We start from the raw sequence: 20,310 nt of genomic DNA, 5'->3' as shown, positions 1-20,310 counted from the left end.
GGCCTAAGTGTGTGCCTTGTTATGGACTGCCGGGCAGCACGGTGGTTCAGTGGGTAGCACTGTCGCCTCACAGCAAAAAGGCTCTGGGTTCGATTCCCAGGTGGGGCGGTCCGGGTCCTTTCTGTGTGGAGTTTGCATGTTCTCCCCATGTCTGCTCTGGTTTCCTCCCACAGTCCAAAACCGTGCAAGTGAGGTGAATTCGAGATACTTAATTGTCCATGACTGTGTTTGACATTAAACTTGGGGTGTTTTCTACCTTTGGCCCAACGAATGAGACCCACTGGAACACTGACCAGGATAAAGCGCTGGTAAAAATGACATATTAGTGCATCTGTTACTATTTGGAATGTGTAAAATCTTGCTACCGATGCACCATAATCACTTTATAATTCAAAGTTTATGTGAAAGTTACCACTTGGAACGATTAAGTGATCTGCATCTGATTATCTTCCCCCCAAAGAGGGGAGAGAGACAGAGAGACGACTCAAATGTTTATCCCCATTTGGTTCTGATTAGAACTTTCCCCCAGAATCTGTGTGTGTGAAACCAGTCCGTTCCCACTGAGGGGCTGTGCGTGTTGTTGTTGATTACTGGAGCTGCAGGATGATAAACAGCTGTGTGTGAAACAGGAACGTTTCATTTACACAGAATCACCACATTAGCTGCTTTAATTCACCCTTTAATATCCTGTTAGCTTTGATTATAAACTTCTTTAGATAATTTTTCATTATTGACGACTGCAAGCTGCTTTGTAACGTGTGGATGCATCAGATAGACAGGTCATATATTTTTGGGCGGCTGTCGTAATTGCACCAGTTATGAGGAACCCTGGTCCGGCTCATCCCACCCTGTGAACAACAGCCAATCGTTGTTTATATAGCTGCCAGCCCAGCCAGATGGCAGAGCTGAGATGCGATGTATTCAAAATCCCAGCTCTGGTGTGCTAGCGTGTTTTACTGCTGCGCGACCTGAGCACCTGCAAGCTGCTTTTTAACATGTGGATGCATCAGATAGGAAGGTTATATATTTTTGGGCGACTGTTTCAATCAGAAGTGGCCAAAATTTAAAATCACCTTTGCTCTTATTGGTCAGTAAAGATAGTAAAAAATGGATAGTAAAAATGGATAAATGAAATAAATGAAATTCCCAAGTGCACAGGGGAAATTGAGTATATCCAAATTTGAACAATGCACAGAAAAGGGGAAATAAAATTCATGACTCTAATTTCCTTCCGGATCAATAAAGTATCTATCTATCTATCTATCTATCTATCTATCTATCTATCTATCTATCCATCTATCCATCTATCCATCTATCCATCTATCTATCCATCTATCCATCTATCTATCCATCTATCCATCTATCTATCTATCCATCCATCCATCCATCCATCCATCCATCCATCCATCCATCCATCCATCCATCTATGACCTAGCCAGTTGTTTTCCCAGATCAAAAGTTCTATTATTTTTAAATCGTATAATTATCATAGTCAGGACTTCATGCTTGGATGATTATGGTATATGGTAAAGTATTTTCTTTCTGTTCAGATGTGGATGAATGTGAGAGTTCTGGACTTTGTGGGCTGAAGAATGCCTGTGTGAATACAGAGGGTTCGTACAGGTGCGAGTGTTCACCTGGCTACCGCGCTACAGGACCTGGACGCCAGTGCCGAGGTCAGAAACTAGGAATTGTGGACAATGTTCTTACTAAATATGGAACTATTGAGCTATTATTTTAATGTATGTTTGTGGTGTAACAGATATTAATGAGTGTTTGGAGGGCGAGTTCTGCTTCACCAGAGGAGAATGTTTGAATACAGAAGGATCGTACATGTGTGTTTGTGCTCAGGGCTACCAGACCACCGGCAACGGCACTGTGTGTACCGGTACGGAATTAAATCATTTAATCATCATTTATTTCTGTATAAATATCTACGCTTATATTATTCAATCTTCATTTTAAAGAATTCGCTTTTAAATATTACACCTTTAAAATCCAACATTTCAGTCATTTTTTTATTTCATTTTTACAATTCTGGGCTCTCACTCACGTTTGGAGGTAAAGATCATTTGAGCTTATTGTAATTTAATTGTAATGAAGGTTCTGTAAATATATTTTAAAGGAACAGTAATGAATTTGAATCCGAAAGCAGCTTTTGTTATCAACTCGTGTGGTTTCTCTTTTAGATATAGACGAGTGTGCGAAGGATGGAGTGTGTGAGAACGGAGTCTGTACCAATACTGAAGGATCATTCATGTGTCACTGCAGAACCGGATTCACTGCTAATCCTGAAAAAAGCATCTGTCTGGGTAACACACACACACACACACACACACACACACACACACACACACACTAATTTCCTTCAGTGATACTATGTCCAGTTTAGGGCGGCACGGTGGCTTAGTGGGGTAGCACTGTCGCCTCACAGCAAGAAGGTCCTGGGTTCGATCCCCAGGTGGGGCAGTTCGGGTCCTTTCTGTGTGGAGTTTGCATGTTCTCCCCGTGTCCATGTGGGTTTCCTCTGGGTGCTCCGGTTTCCTCCCACAGTCCAAAAACATGCCACCAGGCTAATTGAAAACACTGAATTGTCCTATAGATATCTAGCCGCTAGATGCACAAACCAGTGCATTGTAGTGCCGGTCTCAAACCCGGATAAAATAGGGAGGGTTGTGTCAGGAAGGGCATCCGGCGTAAAAATTGTGCCAAATCAGTGCGGACCATGATCCGCAGAGAGCCGACCCCGCAACCGAACGGGACAAAGGCCGAGGAAAAGAAGAAGGTGTCGGTCAGGTTTATGTAGTCTGGACAACAGCTGCTGATACCAATTCTCAAGCAGCTTCCAAGTGTTCATCAGTAATGGTAGATCGATATTTAGACTTCATTATATTCATGTGGGAAAAGGCTGATTCACACAAGTAGGTTGATCCAAAAATGCTGTCAGATATGTGGCACATTTTCTCATTTTTGGATATTTTTCCTCAGCCAGCAAGTTCCAAAATTGTCCTGCAGATGCGCTTGACTTTATATGAATGTCAAAATGTTGGGTTAAAATTTCTGTATGTAACAAGAGAGCTGAATATTCTCCATCAGCTTCTGTATAAAAGAAAGAGCCGTCGATTCGTTTTTGGGTTTTTTTGTGCTTGGTTGCGTCCTCATCTTCATAAACAGTGTAGGTTACAAAAGGAAAAATGCAAAAATGGCGCAAACTGGCTGCTGATGAATAAAAACTTTCTAGTTTAGCGGTGCTTTAGGTGGGCTGAGCCGTAGCTGTGGTAACAAACCACAAATTAAAGAAACAGTGTGCACATTTCATGTCAATCCTGTTGACCTGTTTGAATGAGGCGCGATCTACCAGAGTGCACTGTGTGATCGTGTGATTGTGATCGACGTATTTGGCACCCCTGGTAAACTGCTGGACATTATTCTCCAGCTCTGTGCTGCTCCTCGACCAGCCAGCAGATGCCGCAATTGCAGCATTAATGAGGAATTCCCTCACCCACCCTCAGACACAGACAATCTTATCTGTATAGGTACCCAGCATGTGTAGAGCTGTGTAGAGCTCGAGATCTCAGCAATGCCACCCAAGCAGCCAAATAAACATAACTCTGTGTGTTTGTGTGTGTGTGTGTGTGTGTGTGTGTGTGTGTGTGTGTGTGTGTGTGTATATGTGTGTGTTAGATGTGGATGAGTGTGTAGATTCGGAGGGGAGTGTGTGTGAATTTCAGCGCTGTGAGAACACCATCGGCTCGTATCGCTGCGTGGTCACCTGTGAACCTGGATATAGCCTCAACCCTACAGGAGAGTGTGTGGGTGAGATTACACACACACACCCAAACACACATACACACATACAATAATGAATGTGCTCATATTTGTGTCACACACTTCCTGTTCTGTGTGTATATCAGACATTAACGAGTGCGCTAACGAGACTGTGTGTGGTAAGCACATGTGCTTAAACCTGATTGGAACGTATCAGTGTATCTGTGATCAGGGCTACGAGGTGGACTACGCTGGAAAATGTGTTGGTACGTCGCATTTACCAACACACACACACACATTATTTTGTTGCATTTGTTTACACTGTGGTCAAAACGTGTGTGGAAACCTGAAAGTAAACTTTTCTGAGAAGGCTGGAGCCTATCCCAGCTTTTCAATGGGCACAAGGCACACAGTATACACCTTAGACCAAATAACCTGACTGCATGTTTTTGGACTGTGGGAGGGAAATGGAGCTCCCGGAGCAAACCCACACAGACACGGTGAGAACATGCAAACTCCACACAGAAAGGACCCGGAACCTCCCCACCTGGGGATCGAACCCAGGACCGTCTTGCTGTGACGTGACAGTGCTACCCACTGAGCCACCGTGCCGCCCCATGGAGTTCTGGCCCCTAAAAAGGGGGAACATATAATATCCATTCATTATTATTGTATTAGAACATGATACATCATTTTTATCCTTAACACTTTATCCTGGTCAGGGTTGCTGCAGGTCCGCTTTCACTGGAAACACTGGGCCCAAGGCAGGTACAACCAGGACATGGTGCTAATCTATAACAGGGCTTCAAATCCTGACCCCCCCCCATAATAAATTATGTCTGTGTAGATGCTCAGATGGACGATAGCACCACTGAAAACACTCGAACCCATATATTTAATTCTACTAACCCGTAACCCATATATATATATATATATAAAGAGAGCGAGAGAGAGAGAGCCACCTGGGGACTGACATCATTTTCAAAAAAGTAGACATAAAGTTTGCATGTCTTTAGACTTCTTACATTTCTCTTAGGAGATGGAATGATGTCAATTACATTCATTATGAATCATGCTGCCATAACTACTGTTCAGTTCAGAACTTTATCGTACGTGTGTGCAGACATTAACGAGTGTATGACCATGGCGGGTGTGTGTGGAACAGCACGCTGCTGGAATGTCGAAGGTTCGTTCACGTGCGAGTGTGAAAACCGACAGGAGGAATATAACCCCATCACACGTCAATGTGTGAACCCAGGTAATACACACACACACACACACACACACAGTATTTGGACACCTAACCATGAGCTTGTTAGACATCTCATTTCAAAAGCAAATGGCAGTAAAACAGAGTAACCTCTGTGTGCGTCATAAAATGACGGCCTTCTCACAAGACATTGAAGTATGTCTGTGGGAATCTGTGCTAATTCAGTCAAAAGAGCAGTTGTTGGTCAAGAAAGCCTCAGTTGATGTTTCCATTTATTCCAAAGCTGCTCAGTGGGGTTGTGGTCAGGGCTCTGTGCAGGACACTGGAGTTTCTTTAAACCAAGTTTCTTCATGTATTTATAGAGCTTGCTTTGTGCACAGGGGTACAGTCATGCTGGAACAGGAAAGGACCTTCCCTAAACTAGTGCTGCAAAGTTGGAAGCATATAATTTCCTGTAAATAATTGATTCATTACACCTGTTAGCAATTGTTGTGTCTGAAAACACATTAATTGGGTGTCCCAATACATTATGATCACTGATAGGTGAAGTGAATAACACTGATTATCTCTTCATCACGGCACCTGTTAGTAGGTGGGATATATCAGGCAGCAAGTGAACATTTTATCCTCAAAGTTGATGTTAGAATCAGGAAAAATGGGCGAGCGTGAGGATCTGAGCGAGTTTGACAAGGTCCAAATTGTGATGGCTAGACGACAGGGTCAGAGCATCTCCAAAACTGCAGCTCTTGTGGGGTGCAGTGGTCTGCAGTGGTCAGTATCTATCAAAAGTGGTCCAAGAAAGGAACAGTGGTAAACCAGCAACAGGGTCATGGCCGGCCAAGGCTCATTGATGCACGTGGGGAGCGAAGGCTGGCTTGTGTGGTCTGATCCAACAGACGAGCTACTGTAGCTCGAACTGCTGAAGAAATTAATGCTGGTTCTGATAGAAAGGTGTCAGAATACACAGTGTATCACAGTTTGTTGCTTATGGGGCAGCAAACACAATATTAGGAAGGTGGTCATAATGTTATTCCTGATCGGTGCACATGCACACACATATACACACAGAAAGGTTTGGAGACGCCTGGTCACAAGTGAGTACCTACAGAAAACAAATCCCATTATTTTTAAACAGAATTACTGGTTCGTGGCTATATGTATTATTTATATGTTATATGTTTATTAGAAATACCTGTACTTGTATATTGTACATCTCTCATTATTGTAGTTATTTAGTCAGTCAGTCATGTGAGATCAGCACAATGCATAAAATCCTACAGATACAGATCAGGAGCTTCTTTTCAGGTTTACTACAAACATCAGACTGAAGGGAAAATGTGGTCAGTGTAAAAGTTGTACAGCTGTTGGTTTAGTTTTATAGAGCTGTGCCCGCTGTAGCCTTTCTGCTCACCACAGTTGTAAAGAGAGATTACTATACAATCCAGTCTGACCATTCTGCTTAACCTCTCTTCTTAAAGAGCTCATTGCAGAATGTTGATTGGCTGTTTTGTGATTTTACACTCAGTTTTTGTGGAAAATTTGTTATGGTGAAAATTCCAGGTGACAGAAGGTTTCTGACAAACTCAAACCTGCCCGTCTGGTACCAACAACCATGCCGGAACTCAATGAGATTTTCTCTCCATTCTGATGACCTGTGTTTATATGATCCAGGGGGTGACACGGTGGCTCGGTGGGTAGCACTGTACCCTCACAGCACGAAGGTCCTGGGTTCAATCCCCAGTTGGGTCGTCCGGGTCTTTTCTGTGTGGAGTTTGCATGTTCTCCCCGTGTCTGTGTGGGTTTCCTCCCAAATTGTCCATGACTGTGTTTGAATCTTGTGTAACAAAAAACTCCAATTTCGGTCATGAATGTAACCAAAGTGTGTAAAACATGACGTTAAAATCCTAATAAATAAAAACAAACATTTTACCCAAGTTGCACAAACCCCCTGACCCCAACCAGGATGAACCAGTTAGTAAAAATGTATGTATATAAAATAAACAGAATAATGCTCAACATAATTATTCAGAAATAAAAATAATGTATTTATTGATTGATTCTTGATCCTGGTGAGTGTCTGGAAAAATGTATAATAATCTTGCTGATACAGATCATTGTGAGACTAGAACCAAAGACCTCTCAAACGTCATGAGTGTTTCTCATTGCTGTATGTGTTTCTGTCAGCAGCATCATCATCTGGGCCCTCTCGGCCGGGTGAGAAGAAAGAGTGTTACTCGACCGTGGTTGAGAGGGACCAGTGTTCAGTTCTGTCGGTTAATACGAGTCTACAGGAGTGCTGCTGCACTGTGGGACGAGCCTGGGGGTTGAAGTGTAAATACACACTCTGTCCTCAGCCTGAAACACGTATGTATATACACACACACACACACGCACGCACACGTTTTTTTTTTATTTCACATCAGCTGCTTTGTGTTCAGGGGCGGCAAGGTGGTTCAGTGGGTAGCACTGTCGCCTCACAGCAGGTAGGTCCTGGGTTTGATCCCCAGGTGGGGCGGTCTGGGTCCTTTCTGTGTGGAGTTTGCATGTTCTCCCCGTGTCTGCGTGGGTTTCCTCCGGTTTCCTACTACAGTCCATAAACATGCAGTCAGGTTAATTGGGGACACTGAATTGCCCTATAGGTGAATGGGTGTGTGTATGTGTGTGTATGTGTGTCTGCCCTGCGATGGACTGGCTCCCCATCCAGGGTGTTACCGTGTGCCTTGCGCCCATTGAAAAGCTGGGATAGGCTCCAGCACCCCCCCTGCAACCGTAATTGGATAAACTGTTAAGAAAGTGCGTGAGTGAGTGCTTTGTGTTCACTTGAAGCATGCGAGATGCATTTTAGCATCCTACTAATGCACCTCATGGGTGGCCAGGTGTCCACAATTTTGGGAACCTGTCCCCGATTTTTGCTGTGCAATTAAATCTGCCCAGAATATGAATAAAGGTTTTTGGTTGATGTGCACCTATGGTGTCATTCCTGCTTTGGCCAGTAGAGGGACCTGCTCGTTATTGCAGTTTTATTGTTTCCTCACACTGATTCACACTACTAATCACATGTGTAGTAGCAGTCGAGTAAAGACGGTAAATTCAGATGGTCTGACATTCAACCGAATGTTTTAATTTGGACCTGTTATCAGATCCAGTCACCTTAAGTCAAATATCACACCTCATTTTATGTTAATTTCATTTCATCTGCATGTTTTACTATCCTGCCATTTGTATGATGCTAAACTGGTACATTGTGTATCCAAAAGTATGTAGACGCCTGACCATGAGCTTGTTGGAGATTCCATTTCAAAACTATAGACATTATTATAGAGTTGCCTTCCAGCATTATAACACACTTTACTTGTTAAGTAAAGAGCTGTGCTCACGGTCCTGGACAGTTAATTTGAAGGTTGCTGGTTCAAGCCCCACCATTCCAAGTTTCCATTGTTGGGCCCCTGAGCAAGGCCCTCAACCCCCAGGTGCGTAAATTGTATCACTTTTGAGAAAATTGGTTTTGAAGTGTGTCTGTGGGAATTTGAACCAATTTAGTCAGTTTGTGAAGTCGGGCACTGGAACTGGTTAACAAGGTGTGGCTCACCATCAACATTCCAATTCATCCCAACGTTTATCCAGTAAGGTTGAGGTCAGAGCTCTGATAATTGAAATTATACACCAGTTAGCAATGAGTACATATGGAACACCTATACTCAGTAATTAGGACAGGTGTCCACATAGTTTTGATCTTATCAGGTAGCTATAAGGTTCCAATACTACATTAGCCTCAAGTATGAAACTAACTGCTACGATTCCACTTTACCTGAGCAGTGGCACCTCAGTGGTTAAGGTACTGGACTAGGGATCAGAAGGTCACTGGTTCAGACCTCACCATTGCCAATTTGTCACTGTTGGGCCCCTGAGCAAGGCCCTAAACCCTCAGTTGGTTAAATGATATGTATCACATTTAACAGCTGCTGTGGATAAAAGCATCTTCTAAATAATTAATGTTCCTCAGCTGATTTCAATGTGATGTGTCCGAGCGGGCGTGGCTATGTCTACAGTGTCTACAGTGGCCACATGTTTCCATCTACAGCAGGAGGCTTCAGCTATAGAGGTAACACACACACACACTTTTTTATTTATCATGTAAATAGGAAGTGCTTCATGTGGTGTGTGCTTGCTTTGCTGTGTTTTATTTGTGTGTGTGTGTGTGTGTGTGTGTGTGTTGTGGCATCATTGCAGATGTAGACGAGTGTAAACTCTTTGACCCGGCACTGTGTAAAGGTGGTGTGTGTGTAAACACCATCCCTGGTTACTCATGTTACTGTCCCAATGGATACTACTACGATCAAACCCTACTGCAGTGTATTGGTACGAACGACACACACACACACACCCACATATACACACACTTACATACAAACATGCACACACACACAACACACATACAAACACTCAGACAAAGGCACTTAATTACACACATAAAGATACACTCTTACACACATATACACACAGTGTTTATTACACACACACACTTCATTTGTTATGAGTCAAACACAAAATGTCTTTTTTAAGTCATTTGCAGGTTTGTCATCAAGTTGTTGCATTTTGAAACATGATAAGATTGTAATGCTGAATTAAATTTCTGAACAGTTTTATATTTTATTGCAGTTGTATGCAAAATTCTGTGCACCCTTGTTCGAGGTTTGTTAATTTTCTAATTTAAAATCAGATCATGTGATTGCTGCAAGAAACTTACGGTAAATATAAACGTTCTGCAGATCTAAATGCTGTGGGGTCGCAGTTGTAAAGGACCTGGACTAAAAATCTGAAGGTTTCATTTCATTTTCAGCATTTTAGCAGACGTTTTTATTCAAAGCGACTTATAGTACTGTGACAGTATATCTATTTATTTAAAGTATCCTCCAGGCCACCCAAGAAGGATGGGGGTCCCTGCTGAGTCTGGTTCCTCTCAAGGTTTCTTCCTGTAATTTTAAGGAAGCTTCTCCTTGCCACTGTCGCCCTCGGCTTACTCAACAGGGATGTTTTGGTCTTTTGGTCCTGGATTCTGTAAAGTTGAGACAATGTCTATTGTAAAAAGCGCTATATAAATACATTTGACTTGACTTGACTATTGCCTTAGCAGTTGAGGGTTAAGGGCCTTGCTTAAGGGCCCAACAGTGGCAACCTGGCAGTGGTGGGGCCTGAACCAGTGACCTTTTCATTACTAGTCCAGTACTACAACTAGTCCAGGGCTATAACTACCTAGTGGTTGTTGGTTCAGGTTATTCGGCTGGAAGGTAGTATCGACGTTTTAGGTATCACCATGTTAGTTAATACATTTGCAGATTGTAATAAATCAACCCGGTTTACAACTGATGTGCTGAAACTCAACAACCACACACTGTTCTTTATAAGCTACAGTCTAAGGCTGCTTTTAAATGATGTGCGATTTGCGCTTTGTTTATCACTAGTCTGTTTCTAATTAAAATTTTTCCTACTGTCCAGACATTTTAAGAAATAGTGTTATAACTCTTCTATTGTGTGTGTGTGTGTGTGTGTGTGTAGATAATAATGAGTGTGATGGTGGAGAGGTGTGTTTAGGTGGTGGCTGTGTGAACACACTTGGTTCTTATTACTGTACGTGTGAGCCGCCGCTAGTGCTGGACGACACACAGCAGTACTGCCTCAACAGTTCTGCTCTTACAGTGGGTAAGACACACACACACACACAGAGTGTTGTTAAATTACATTTCAGGTTCAAATAAAAGCAAAGCCCAAGCATCTGTGAGCTAGTGTGATTGTAAGTTGACACGCCTTGTGGAAGAAGAGTGGGCTTTACATACTACATACATACTACAATAAGTAGAAAGTTGTAAAAAGCTAGAAATGCATGATTTTTGCAATTAAAGTACTAAACATCTGAATAAATATGTTCATAAAATGAATGTGTTTGGAAGAAAATCAGAAGCATCATTTCACTGAGCTCATCCACACTGTCACATGTTTGTTCTTTCATCCAACATTTCATTTTCTTTTAAGTTTTGTTTTATTCTGTGCTTCTACTACTGGGTTTGAATTCAATTTCACTTTTCAGTCTCTTTACTGTAGTTTCTATGCACCCGATTGATCGACATGAAATGTTAACAGAATCGTTACTGGTTTAGGATGCAGTTAAGCAGTTAAAACCCATTATTATTATTATTGTTGTTGTTGTTTTGTTGTTGTTGCTGCTGTTATTCAGTATTGTTTTTTCCTTTTTTTATTTTTAACCATGAAATAATCTCACTGAGATTTACAATTACATTACAATTACAGAGTCCAAGATAGGCAGCAACATTGTTTCCACAAGGCAAACAACATATGACAAACGTAAATAATTCAATAATCATTTAAAACATTTACAAACCATTTTACCTAGTTCCATTTTAAGAAGAATACTTTAAAACTATTCAAGTTCACCAGATCCTGCAATTTTAAAACATTCTGCAGTATATTCCAATCCGAAGGGACCTTAAGAAGATACACAGTGTGAGAGCGCAGACAGTAATTTCCAATTCCTTTATCATCTATAACATTACATAAATAAAAAGGTAATAAACGTAGTATAGATTTAAATAGATTTAAATTTGAGTGTACCGATGAATTAGCCTATGTGTGGTTAACGAAGGCAAAGCTGCTCTTTCATAAAGAATGCAGTGATGAGTAAGATAAGTTTATAATTTTCTTCTTTAAGTGTAAAAGCTGGTGGGGTGACACCTTACCGCCTGTAATTCACACTGTTGGCATTAATGCTTGATATAAAAATGGTTTAAGAGCCAGGCATTTGTGTTAAAACTGAAGGGAGACTTTTGACCTCTTTGCACTACTGGAGAAAAAATATATATAAAAAAACAGTGACTGAAGCTCTTTTGCCTCTCATGCAACACAGCCAGTAGGATTTGTTTTGTTTCCTTATTTTTGCTACAAAGATCTCTCTCATATCCAGAGTCAAAATAAGTCTTACTGTCTTTTCAGTTTGCCTAGTGGAAATTGTATTCTTTCTTCATTACTTTTTCCATTTTTACCATAGTCAGGGTTGAGGGAGAGGAATTGTGCTGCTCTCGTGTGTCTGCACGTTGGTGGACGGAGTAGCTGACGTGCTGGCTTTGGTTGCAGTTCCATGTAGCGCTCTTTCCTAACTTTAGTTAGTTAATTTTGTGTTTGATTCATTTTGATTGATTTCCTTGATATTTTTTTCAGTTGCACAGTTAGTGTAACTGTTCTTTTGGCTTGATTTGTTCTGATTCAGTTCAGCCAATGCACTCTCTACTTGTTACAGATGAGTTCTGGAATAGTTCTTTAGATATAAACTTATTCTTATACATGTTATTCTATAAATTAATAAAAACTCTCTCTCTCACTGTCTCTCTATAAAAGAGAACAGGTCGTACTGTTGGGGGCATGTAACGGCTGATCTGATGTGTCAGAGTCTTCTGCAGGGGCTCCAGTTAACGTATGTCGAGTGTTGTTGTTCATATGGAGAAGCGTGGGGGCTCCAATGTGCCCTCTGTCCCCGCCGAGATGAAGGTAAACACACATTTATACACAGACACATACACAGTTTGTGATGCTGAAATCACTGAAATACACCGACTAGGCATAACATTATGACCATTGACAGCTGACGTGAATAACACTGATTATCTCTTCATCACGGCACCTGTTAGTGGGGGGGATAAATTAGGCAGCAGGTGAACATTTTATCCTCAAAGTTGATGTTAGAAGCAGGAAAAATGGGTGAGCGTGAGGATCTGAGCGAGTGTGACGAGGGCCAAATTGTGATGGCTAGACGACTGGGTCAGAGCATCTCCAAAACTGCAGCTCTTGTGAGGTGTTCCTGGTCTGCAGTGGTCACTATCTATCAAAAGTGGTCCACGGAGGGAACAGTGGTAAACCGGTGAAGGGGTCATGGGCGGCCAAGGCTCATTGATACACATGGGGAGTGAAGGCTGGCCCATGTGGTGCAACAGATCCATCAGACGAGCTACTGTAGCTCAAATTACTGAAGAAGTTAATGCAGTTTGTTGCGTATGGGGCAGCATAGCCGCAGACCAGTCAGCCCCACCTTGCAACTTGCAGGAGTTAAAGGATCTGCTGCTAACATCTTGGTGCCAGATACCACAGCACAGCTTCAGGTGTCTAGTGGAGTCCATGCCTTGACGGGTCAGGGCTGTTTTGGCAGCAAACAGGGGACCAACACAATACAGTATTAGAAGGTCATAATGATATGCCTTATCGGTGTAAGTTGTAACAGGTATTTAAACTAATCAGTTCACATGAAAGTTCCTGGTACAAATGGTTCAAATACATGAAGTGATTTATGTAGAAGAATCAGAAGAATTAAAACGTCCTGGTTGATGCATTTAAACCTGATTTAATTGTAAAATGTAACTGTAAAATATCAAGACTTAAAAGAATCAGTGTTGTAATGTTCCTCAATGATTTAGTGTAAATTTGGGGTAAATAATAAGAAGCTATGTTAATTATGCTGTGTTAATAGAATAACGTTATTGTTCTAATGTGTTTTTAGCGGCGTATGAGGCCATGTGCACTGCTATAGGTCCTCCTCCAGAATCTCCTTATTACACGGAGCATTTCCCCTCCCTGCCTGAGAGAGGAGGGGCTTACAGTCCTCCCTATAGCGCCCCTGTTTACCCTGACTTCTCCTTGCCTGATTACACCGACTACAGCGCTGGGGCGGTACGCAGATCTGGATTGAGGACACTCCCATCTAGCTCGTATACCCCTTTCATTCCTCCTGCAGTCGGGTAAAGAAAAAATGTTGACTAAGTTAAAAGTATAACAAAAAATATAATAATAAAAATTCCACATTATCCTGGTCAGGGTTGCAGCGACACCAAGTCATTCACAGGGCATCTACACAGGGGGGGGGGGGGGGGGGGGGGGGGGGGTTGGCCGAATTCCTGCAAGGGATTGACATTGGATTGGCACCCTGTAAAGGGTATTCCCTTCTTATGTTTTACAGTGGAACCGGGCTCGCTGCAACCCTGACCAGAAATACTTGATATTATTATTAATAATATGTAATATATATTTATATCTTTTTGTTTTTTTAGTTCAAGCTCCTATTACGGAGAGGAGGATTACGATTCAGCTCCACAACCTCCGTTTACACCAGAGCGCTCCTATACGTCACGCTTTAACCCCGCCTCCATCACTACAGGTGATGAAGAAGAGGAGGGACCATGGAGAGTTTCTGCCCCTTTCCCACCCTATACTGACAGAAGAGCAGGAAGTGAAAGACCACGCAGAGTTTATGATGGTACATACACACAGCTAGCAATTATAATGACTTATACACCGATCAGCCATAACATTAAAACCACCTCCTTGTTTCTACACTCACTGTCCATTTTATCAGCTCCACTTACCATATAGAAGCACTTTGTAGTTCTACAATTACTGACTGTAGTCCATCTGTTTCTCTGTATGCTTTGTTAGCCCCCTTTCATGCTGTTCTTCAATGGTCAGGACCACCACAGAACCACCACAGAGCAGGTATTATTTAGGTGGTGGATCATTCTCAGCACTGCAGTGACACTGACATGGTGGTGGTGTGTTAGTGTGTGTTGTGCTGGTATGAGTGGATAAGACACAGCAGTGCTGATGGAGTTTTTAAACACCTCACTGTCCACCAACCAAAAACAACCAGCCATCAGCGCCCGTGGGCAGCGTCCTGTGACCACTGATGAAGGTCTAGAAGATGACCGACTCAAACAGCAGCAATAGATGAGCGATCGTCTCTGACTTTACATCTACAAGGTGGACCAACTAGGTAGGAGTGTCTAATAGAGTGGACAGTGAGTAGACAATTTAATTAAAAAACTTCAGCAGCGCTGCTGTGTCTTATCCACTCATACCAGCACAACACACACTAACACACCACCACCATGTCAGTGTCACTGCAGTGCTGAGAATGATCCACCACCCAAATAATACCTGCTCTGTGGTGGTCCTGTGGGGGTCCTGACCATTGAAGAACAGGGTGAAAGCAGGTTAAAAAGATATGTAGAGAAACAGATGTACTACAGTCAGTAATTGTAGAACTACAAAGTGTTTCTATATGGTAAGTGGAGCTGATAAAATGGACAGTGAGTGTAGCGAAGTAGCGCTTCAGCCAAAAATATAAAGCCACCAGTGTGGTGTGACCCCACAACACTGCTGTACCTAATGCACTCACACACTACATTATCGTGTTAGCATTACTGCAATGCTGAGAATGATCCACCACCCCAACATCATCTGGTCAGTGGTGGTCCAAAGGGGAAGGGGGGTACAGAAAGTGTACAGAACAACAGACAGTCATTGTACATACAGTCAGTAATCATACACTCAGAAGTCTACATGGCTCATAAAATGGTCTGTAAATGTATGTAAAATTGAGGTGTTTGGTTATGTTGTGTTTTCCAGGTCGTTATGACTCGTATGCCGGGCTAGCGGAGGGCGAGTGCGGTATATTACAGGGCTGTGAGAACGGCCGCTGTGTTCGGGTGGGTGAGGGGTACACCTGTGACTGTTATGATGGGTACCAGCTGGAGGTCACCACCATGAGCTGTAGAGGTAACACACTGACTTCTATTTTAACTCATTTATTTTTCTTTAGACTGCCGGTAGGTTTTTAAAGGGAAACCAGCAAACTATTTACGCCCAATTTAGTCTCCAATTCCCTTTGTTGGAATCATGCAGCTAACACATCAACCGTGCTGGCTGAGGTGAGCTGAGACCATCACGACCCCTCTCGTACTCACTGGTTGCATCTTCTTACTTACAAGCAGTGAAGTCCCGGAGAGAGCTGCATCTAATTCAGAGAAACACACAAAGCTGTCCAGTTTCCTAGTGCAGCCGCCTCAGCCATCACAGCATACAATTGTTGACCTGTTCCTCCCATACATGCACAGCCAAGATTTGAACTCACATCTCAGCCCTGGTTGGCTAGTACAGGGTTTTTTAACCTTTTTTCAAGCGACCCACATTTTGTCCATGATTTGTACCGCGACCCAGGCAACACGAGCTATGCATCAAAACACAGGCGCCCAGGTGGCAGTGGATGTTCCACTAGCACACCAGCACCGAGATTCTGAACTCTTCGGATCAAAACTCGGTGTTGGCACTGATCTGCTGGGTGCCATCTAGCGGGCATAATTGGCAGTGCCTGCAGCAGACACGTTTCTGCTAGGGCGGGATGACCGGACTTTGTGGGTGGGGTTTTCAAACGCTGCCTAAGGACCCTGATTGGCAGCTAGAGAGGCACCTGTGCAGAATGCATGAGTGGAAAAGGGTTCAGCTAAGGGTTGTGCGCAGGTCAAAGGAGGCGTGAGCAGCAATATACCCACCTCGACTGCAGTCAAGGATCCCCAAGCAGCAGACAAATTGACTACATGCTAAATTGGGAGAAAATGGGAGAAAATAAATAAAATAGGGAAAAACTTTAATAATCGATCACAGAATAAAGTAGAAAGTAAAGTGCTAAAGCAGTGGAGATGAGTAAAACTGTCAGATTAGTTTGATTAATCTGATTTGTAGATGAACAATAGTTATATTAGGAGCAGATAATTAATTCAAAAAACTAATATTTATATCTGCTGGTATTGGTAACATTAAAGATGCTGAGAACTTGTGTGTGTGTGTGTGTGTGTGTGTGTGTGTTTTGTGCAGATATCGATGAGTGTGAGGATCTGGGTTATCGAGAGTGTATCAATGCAAGGTGTGTGAATACAGACGGTTCGTACAGGTGTGTGTGTCTCAGAGGATTCGTCATGTCACGCAGAAGCAACTACTGCATACCAGCGTAATACACACATACACACACACTGTAATACACACACACACATACACAATTCAGATCCTATTTTCTATGTTGGATTTTATAGACACGTTAGTTTAAATCTATTGTGGCTTTAAATTGTTTTTTTTTTAATGTTTGTAACTATTTTTATACAGAAACACGTATTTGCAGAAACATACAGACTATCTAAAGTTGTTTTATTTACACATACCCACAAAGGGTTTGGCATTTATGTGAATGTGGATTTCAGGGGTGGACAAATCAACAGCCCAGGCGTCTGAGACGAGCAGATTTTGTCCCTGACCTAACGGCCCACAGGAAAAGTGACTCTCTGGGCTGCTAATTAGGTCAGCCAAAGTAGGCAAAGTAAGATAAGAATCAAAACCTTTAAATTGTGGGCGTTTAATTATTGGTGGTGTGGAGGAAAAGCTCAGTGGGAGTGCTAGAGGTTCCATCTGACACTCACACCCTCCTTTTATAACTCCATCAGGAACTGTACACCACAGATACACACCTCAACAGTGTCGCCATAGTGTTCACCTGGGAGAAGGAGTGCATTGATTATGATGAAGTTTGGAACTGTTTGGTTTGTGTAGGTTATTGTTTTTTTGCACTGCAGAACCATGCAGGAATTCGGCGCGTTCACATGAGAAGCACTGTTGTGCCGTTGTTTCATTTGGAGTGTGGCGGGGCCATTTAGCTTGTCGCTGTGTTCCTCTGAGCGGCGCACACCGCACACTTTTGCCACATTGGGCTTGCAATTTTTGTGTTCACCTGATTGAACTTTGACCCAGGTTGCCGCTGACATTTTCAAAGCTCCTCTAATGAGACGAACTGTTTGATTTGACGCGGTAAAAGCGACTCAGGCTGTATGAACAAAACTTATCGTGACTTATTGTACTAAAACAGCGAGCGAGGGATTTCATTAGTGGAGAGAACTCATGAGCAGTGATAATGAAGAGAAGTTTAGTGCTCCTGTATCGTTCTTTTAGTACATTATATATACAGATCGGATATCTGACGGATGGGTCGATCTACTTTCCGATCCAAATTCCAGTCCGCATCTTGTGCTGGACCATAAACTTGCTGTAACTTAACATAATGTAACATGAGGCACGTCACCGATCCAAGTTCCATTATACATCTTACCATGAACCCGTGACAACTACAGTCAGTAACGGGAAAAAAATAACATTAGCTGCTTATTTTACTAACATGTCCTTTGTATGGAAATATTTTAGTCTGGAAACGCAGAAAAGCAAAATAGCAACTTGCAATGTGTGCAAAGCTAGTGTGTCAAGGGGTGGAAGTAAGGTTTCGTCGTGTAACACGACTAATCAAGCACCTGCAGAAACTTAAAAACTTAACAGAGGGAAAAAAATGCAAAAGATAATGGGTGTTTTTTTTGCTCTGTTAATGTGATGTTCTGTGTGGTTTCAGCCTCACAATGTTTGTTTCTTTGTTTATTAGGATTTTAATGTCATTTTTACACTTTTGGTTACATTCATGACAGGAACGGTAGTTACTCATTACACAAGATTCATCAGTTCACAAGTTTACATCAAACACAGTCCTGGACAACTTAGTGTCTCCAATTCACCTCACTTGCACGTCTTTGGACTGTGGGAGGAAACCGGAGCACCCGGAGAAAACCCACGCGGGACACGGGGAGAACATGCAAACTCCACACAGAAAGGACCCGGACCGCCCCACCTGGGGGTCAAACCCAGGACCTTCTTGCTCTGAGGCGATAGTGCTACCCACTTAGCCACCGTGCCACCCCAGCCTCATAATGTAACCCTTAACACAATAACAATCATCATAATATTAACGTATCTGTATCAGTATCGGCAGTTGTGTATCGGGATCGGATCGGCCCATCACTACATTAAACCACGTTAAGCGTCTCTCAGAAAAGCTGATTCTCACAATTTCTCAGAACCTCGAGCTGTAACACAAGTTTAAAAGTGAAACAGTGAGAAAAATCCAGATAAACACAGATACTTCTGGAGCTTTCAGACTGGATCTGACGGTTATGCAGATTCGTCTCATATTCGCACTTTGATGACATTTTACCGCAGTGAGCGAAGCGCAAAATCCTTCTCATGTGAATGCACCCTATGGAGCTGTTTTCTCATCACAACACAAAAACATCAAAATGTGGAGTTTACTTCCTGACCCCATGGTGCTGGTCGATTAGCACACAAATCTTTCATGTTTGTGTGTGAGGAAACACAATTTCCTTGTCCAGTCCGGCATCGTTTTGTCCACCCCTAAGTTCAAATGCCAGTTTTGATGTTAGTGTTTGTGATGTTGCTGATTTCATTACGGTGCACTGTATCTCTGTCTGATTTCCTCTTATATTATAATTCTTTGGCTATTGTTTAAAGATGTGATTGTTTAAAATATAACCTGTGTCGTTTAGTGTTTATAAGTCTGATACTGAAAATATATGTGCACATTTTCTAGTTCTGAACTTCTTGTGTGTGAACCATCAAAAACGACACATCAGTCCCAAGCCTCAAAATTTTGGGGTTTCTTTAACATCTGTTTACAATTTTTACATACATGAACAGCACAGACACGTAGTATTTAAACACTTAAAAATTAAAAGGTTTTTATCTAGAACTGCTTTACTGTTTTCTTTAATTCTCCATTTCTCCGGGGTCCAAGCTTTGTGCTCTTTACTACATCATTTAGTTCTGTTAGTTATAATTAATCTATTAAAATATAATGAGTTATATTACTTACAGTTATATTAGTTATGCTAGTTATCTAAAATCCAATCAAAAACCTTTTGTATTTAATTAGAACATTTTACTTTGGTTTAAAAGGTTAATTACAAAAAAAACCCTGGAATAAAAAAAGTTCCCACCTGATTTAAAGTCGCTTAGACTGCAGTATTACCAAGGTGATTCACCCTGGGTGTGTTCGAAAACCTAGTGATCTCTCTACATAGACACATTTTATGTCATCCTAAGCACGCTCCCGAGAAGGAGGCTGTTCGAAATCCTAGATGCCTTAATATCCTCACTAGTTAGGCATCTTAAAATTTCAATGTTATTTTGACTCAGGAATGAGTGTGCATGCAAAGTGTCCTTAGAGATCAAGGATATCCCAGCATTCAGTGCAGCATAACTTTTCTTACAGTAAAATAAAAAAAAACATGTTATTTTCAAACGTAATTTAATTTCTATAATCGTGCATAAGTGTCATTTATTTGCAAATTCGGGCTTGTCAGCTAATTTAACCGTTTTCGGTACACGGAGGGAGATGTTAGTTGACATGCTAGCGCACTGGGCCACCTCATCCCATTGGTTCGAATGGCATAAGGCTAACTCTGTTAGCGAAAACTGATGAAATTGCTGTCCAAGTAGCGCGTTTGAATAACCTGACTTATGAGTTGATGACTTATTAGAATCCTCTCTACTTAGGAAGCTGCATATGTAGACAGTTAGACAGCGAGGCAGCTCACTAGGTTTTCGAACACACCCCC

The 20,310-nt window shown here is 42.1% G+C and overlaps 1 protein-coding gene across 3 annotated transcripts in view; it reads left to right on the top strand.

The window, feature by feature from the left end:
* The window catches only part of LOC134323509 (latent-transforming growth factor beta-binding protein 4), a 56,220-nt gene extending 36,778 nt beyond the window's left edge, over positions 1–19,442 (top strand). For 2 of the 3 annotated variants that reach the window (XM_063005042.1, XM_063005038.1), the window contains 15 exons: positions 1,551–1,676; positions 1,763–1,888; positions 2,190–2,312; positions 3,685–3,816; positions 3,915–4,034; positions 4,892–5,026; positions 7,163–7,342; positions 8,982–9,080; positions 9,209–9,337; positions 10,535–10,678; positions 12,386–12,535; positions 13,539–13,776; positions 14,086–14,291; positions 15,440–15,589; positions 16,685–19,442. In XM_063005042.1, coding sequence (XP_062861112.1) covers positions 1,551–1,676; positions 1,763–1,888; positions 2,190–2,312; positions 3,685–3,816; positions 3,915–4,034; positions 4,892–5,026; positions 7,163–7,342; positions 8,982–9,080; positions 9,209–9,337; positions 10,535–10,678; positions 12,386–12,535; positions 13,539–13,776; positions 14,086–14,291; positions 15,440–15,589; positions 16,685–16,821 — 2,195 coding nt within the window. In that variant the 3' untranslated portion in view covers positions 16,822–19,442. The remainder of the gene's footprint in view (positions 1–1,550; positions 1,677–1,762; positions 1,889–2,189; positions 2,313–3,684; positions 3,817–3,914; positions 4,035–4,891; positions 5,027–7,162; positions 7,343–8,981; positions 9,081–9,208; positions 9,338–10,534; positions 10,679–12,385; positions 12,536–13,538; positions 13,777–14,085; positions 14,292–15,439; positions 15,590–16,684) is intronic. The other variant, XM_063005039.1, reaches the window with a different exon arrangement.
* Positions 19,443–20,310: the final 868 nt, after the last annotated feature.

The sequence above is a fragment of the Trichomycterus rosablanca genome, chromosome 11 (genome assembly GCF_030014385.1).
Source record: "Trichomycterus rosablanca isolate fTriRos1 chromosome 11, fTriRos1.hap1, whole genome shotgun sequence".
NCBI lineage: Eukaryota > Metazoa > Chordata > Actinopteri > Siluriformes > Trichomycteridae > Trichomycterus > Trichomycterus rosablanca.
This window is presented reverse-complemented; position numbering and strand designations above follow the sequence as displayed.